This window comes from Marmota monax, unplaced genomic scaffold (assembly GCF_021218885.2).
Source record: "Marmota monax isolate L192 unplaced genomic scaffold, Marmota_monax_Labrador192_F-V1.1 WCK01_AAM20220418_F8-fsc00012, whole genome shotgun sequence".
Lineage (NCBI taxonomy): Eukaryota > Metazoa > Chordata > Mammalia > Rodentia > Sciuridae > Marmota > Marmota monax.
In genome coordinates, this window is record NW_026695227.1 from 29,552,543 (window position 1) to 29,557,494 (window position 4,952).

The 4,952-nt window shown below is 38.7% G+C and overlaps 1 protein-coding gene across 1 annotated transcript; it reads right to left on the reverse strand.

Moving 5' to 3' along the window:
* Positions 1-3,447: 3,447 nt before the first annotated feature.
* Positions 3,448-4,377, reverse strand: LOC124087446 (olfactory receptor 8S1-like). The gene has a single exon (XM_046436344.1). The coding sequence runs from the start codon at positions 4,375-4,377 to the stop codon at positions 3,448-3,450; it is 930 nt and encodes a 309-aa protein (XP_046292300.1).
* Between the last annotated feature and the right edge of the window lie 575 nt (positions 4,378-4,952).

Below are 4,952 nucleotides of genomic sequence, written 5' to 3' on the forward strand. Positions count from 1 at the left end.
AATCTAAACATAAGAATACATATTTAATATTTATTAGAGTGTTGTTTGTGGTATCAAAACTACAAGAAACATGTATGCCTGTCTATGGGACAATAGTGAATAAATTACTGTACATTCCAACAATAAAAATATTATGCTGGCAACTAAAAAAGAATGAAGTAGAAATATATCACTTGACTTGGAGCAATTTCTTCACGTAATGGTTGCAAAATTTAAAACACTTGTTAATATGCTTTCCTAGAAAAATACAGGTGTCGAGAGCCATCTGTGGGCTGTGTGTGGACTACATTGAGCATCGAAGCCCAATGAATAGGAGAATCTGGTGTCTGGGAACTTCCAGTGGACATTTCCTCTAGTTGACTATCCAGTCACATTGTGAGCCCTATTTAGCTCTGCCCCAGGTCCCATACAGCATTGGGGATGGGAAGTTGGAGATGGGATGACCTGCTATAGCTGTGCAGCCATTCTGGGATGGGTGTGACCTGCCAAGTGCCAATCAACCTGCTGACTGGAAGACATCAGGAAGCAAGGCTTCACCCCTGTAACCTTATCCCTGCCTTTGTCGTACCCCCTTAAATAAACCACTGGAGCCATTTTCTAATTGTCTAGCTCCAGCTCTTATGTGGACTGGGCCTATCAGAGGCTCCACCTTTTTGAAACCATCTTTCCAACTTTGTCTTTTTTTCTTCACTAATTATTCTAGACTTTAATTTCTTAGGTGGTTAACACCCTCATTGGCAGGAAGAACCCCCTAGTGAGGGGCTGATCACCTCTTCATACACAGGCACAGCAAACTCTATATATTTGCATAAATAAATGCACATATATCCACATACATCTATATGTGATTGTATATGATTGAAAGAATTTGATGATATACATTGAAATATTTATTGTACTAGATTGTTAATATGAGTTACTATGATGGGATGATGTGAATAAAGTATATGAGGAGAGAAAGAAAGTGTTGGAAATCCATAATGAAATAAAAAATAGAAGACCTTGCCATTTATATAATTTCCTTTAACATTTAGTTAAATGTGCAAATGTACATATGTATATATTATGTCACAAAATAGTTAAAAATTATAAAAGCACAACACTATGATTACTATCCTTGGACAGAACACTATATTTCAACTATTCCCCAGGTCTTGAAGACCTCCTCCCTTGTGGTCCTAAGTTGGCAGCAGATGTGTGTGACTTCATATTTCTCTGAAAAGCTCTGAGATGTCCATCTGTTCTGGATAGAGCTGGATAGTGACTTCTCTGACCCCCCAATTCATTCTTCCAGAACTTCTCTTTCCTGGCTCATCCCCCAATTATAAGACCTAACTGCTGTTCTGCATCACTTATCCCATGACATTCATTGTGGCTTTGCTTCTCTGAATACTCATAGATGCACGTACAATAATGAATTCAAAACGTGTTGCAAGCCATAGACTCAATAATCTGTATTATTTGGGAATCGTATCAGCCCTATACAATAAATTTTCTCATGTACATGAAAAACCTTGAAGTTTATTCTTATCATTGAGGCTAGAATTTGGAGACAAGTTTGTCTTACTTGAAATTTGCAATGTTATCTATAAAGTGGTCAATAATAGTAATTCTTCCCAGTATGCTCATAACCTCATGTGGTCATAGATGATACAATAAAGGTGTATTTTCTCCATTCCATATGAGAAGATGCTTCTTTCTCATTACAGAACATAATTAGAAGTATTTTTCTTTTTAGTTTGATTCTGGCACAATAATGAATTAAAATTACCCGTACATTTCCATGAAATAGTCACCTATTATGCTTTCTTCCTTAATTTCAAGAATATAATATTTTCTTTTGTTCCAAGCTATAGAAATTGACTCTGACTTCCTTACACAAAATTGAGAAAATAATTTAAGAAAAGAAAGAAAGATAATATAATGGGAGGGAGATAAGATATACTACAGCAGACACAGCAAACTATTTCAATATCAGTTTGGATTTTTATCCCATCAAGATAATCTAATCTTGGTGTTCATCAGGCAAAATTAATATTTTTGCAATGGACAGTTGGCAACTAACAGGCTAAGGGTAACGTAGAGCAAAGAGGTGATTAAGAACCCAGATTCTCAATTTAGAATTCATGGCTTAAAATCCTGGCTTTGAGCTTTATTTTCTTTGTGATCTTGGGCAGATTTTACATCTTGACATCTCTATTTCTCCATCTGGACATCTCTATTTCTCCATCTGAAATATAATACTTTTTAAGTTTGTTGAAATCAGAAATAGGATTATGTATGAACCATTTAGCTGAATTCTTGGCATAAGCATCTTTAAAATGCTTAATTATGGATAAGAAAATGACCACTTCTGATCTCAGTACAGAGATTCATGGACAGTCTCATTAGGGCCCTGTCTTCAGATTGTCTTACTTCCAACCACCTTCTCCTTTTGTTTGTCACTGGTCAATATATAAATTCCCTGAAGGAAAAAACATTGTTTTTTTTTCTAGTTTGGGTTATGATAACTTTTGTATTATTGCATAGGTGATCTACTGCTAAAACAATTCAAAAACTAATTCAAAAATAAGTAACTTCAACTAGTAAACATTTATTATTATTCATGAATCTATAGATTGGTTAGTTCTCATCTTGGCCGAGTTTGCTCATGTTACTACAATCCTCTATGGGTAGAGTAGCCAGCATTACTAACCCTCACTGGACTCTCACATGTTGGGGTTCAAGTGAGTATATATTGGTCTCTCATCTTCTTCTAGGCTAGCTTCAACTTGTTCTCATGACAGAGGCAGGAGCCTAAGACAGAGAGGAAATGTACAAGACCATCTAAGGCTCAAAGCTAGCATTCTTGGGCCCTGGCAAATCATAAGGTCATCCCAGATTTAAGGGGCAAGAAAATAGACCTCTTCATAGGAAGAGCTGAAAAGTCACATTGCAAAGGGTTTGGATACAGACGAAGATAAAGAATTTGAGCCACTTTTGTAATTAATTTACCATACTCCTGGGCCAGTCACAGCATGCGGGGATTGTAATAGAATTAGCAGCCCACCCAGGTTCCATGATCAGTCCCATTGTAGTAGAGGGCAGGACACTTTGACTGTCGGTGCTAATAATGCATATGTAATGCATAGTGGAATTTTGCCAAAAGGAGAGTTGGTCCTGTTATTAAGAGAAAGTAGAAAGCGTTCAGGGCAGCAAACACAAATGTCCACTACAATGTAAATAATAAATCAACACATTTTAAAGTAATTTCACGAGAAAGAGTCAGCGGAGTCAATGCTTTGTCTCTGCGCAGGATTAATCTTAAAGCAACCAAGGAAAATGGCATTGTTGAGAAAAAGGCCCTGTTTTCACACAGCATCAGGCTTTGATGGCATGTGGGTTCAATCTCTCTATATCTTAACTTCAGTTTTCTCAAGTTTCTTCTTCACCCGTGTCTAAGACCAACTACTTACAATGCTGGCAATATTTTCCAAACAATTTTCTTATAGCTGTCTTCACCTCCTTGTTTTTCAGGCTGTAGATGAGGGGATTCAGCATGGGAGTAATTATGCTGTACTGCAAAGAAAAGATTGACTCCAAGGGAGAACCTGAGGCTGGTATGGCATAGCGTAAGCATGCTGAGCCAAAATACAAGAGCACTACAGTGAGATGAGAGGAGCAGGTGGAGAAGGCCTTGCTTCTGCCTGTGGTGGAGCTGATGCTCAGGATGGTGGAGACAATGTAGCCATAGGAGGATAAAATCAGGAGAAAGGTCACAAAGGCAATTATGAGAGAAGAACAGAGCATGACAATGATATTGGTCTGGACATTAGAGCAGGAGAGATGGAAAAGAATAGGGAGCTCACACATATAGTGGTGGATGGTTCTATACTCACAGAAGTCCAAATTCACAGCTATAAGGATATTAATGAGTGCATTCAGGAAGGCCAGGCTCCACGACCCCCATGCAAGCCCCTCACAGAGCTGCTTGCTCATTATCTGTCCATACAGCAGAGGGTGGCAAATGGCAGCATATCGGTCATAGGCCATGACTGCAAGCAGGCAGGCTTCAGTGGCCCCGTTGGCAAACACAAAGAAGGCCTGGGCCAGGCAACCCTCCACAGAGATCGTTTTTGTCTTAGACATGAGGTTTTCCAGCATCTTAGGCACAGAGACTGATGAATACCAAAGATCCAGGAAAGAAAGGTGACCCAGGAAGAAGTACATGGGTGAATGGAGGTGAGCATCAGCCATTATCACCAACAGCATCATGAAGTTCCCCGTCAGGGTCAGGAGGTAAATCACAAGGAACAGCACAAAGAGTACAATTTGGATCTGGGCATCAGCAGACAGCCCAAGGAGGATGAAATCAGTGAGAGCACTGAAATTTTGCATGGCTAATGTAAGGATCTTTCCCTTGGAGTGGATGAAAGAAAAATGATAAAACTCCCTCTTCTGTTCCCAACTTATTCAATGCATTACTTCTCTTCTTCAAATATATTATTTCTTGATGATCATGGAATCCAAATTTCATTGACTGTTGACAGAGACACCACAACAACTTTGATAAATGCCACATGTCTGTCATTAGACCAGCCCACTGCCTGCATTGATCATTCCTCCCCCTATGACCCAGGCTGTCAAGTTTTTCTTCTGTTTTATTTTGGTCTTATGTTCTTCTGAGGAGAGTTGAAGATACGAATGACATGGATAGTGAGAAAATGGTGGATTCGAGAGACTAGAATTCTTAATTCATTTGAAGAGCCACTGGAATGGGCATAGTTAACTAAACAAGGAGAAAGGATAAGAATAGAGATAGAGACTTTGAAAAAGTATTTTGGTGGTGATGGTATAAATATTGACTGTGAGTGTGATGGAAGCAAGTTTCTCAGGAAGGAAGTAGGGCAATGGACTGGCCTATCAAGAGTTAGTTTTCAAATATTTTCCAAAATGTCAAAATAATAAACAAA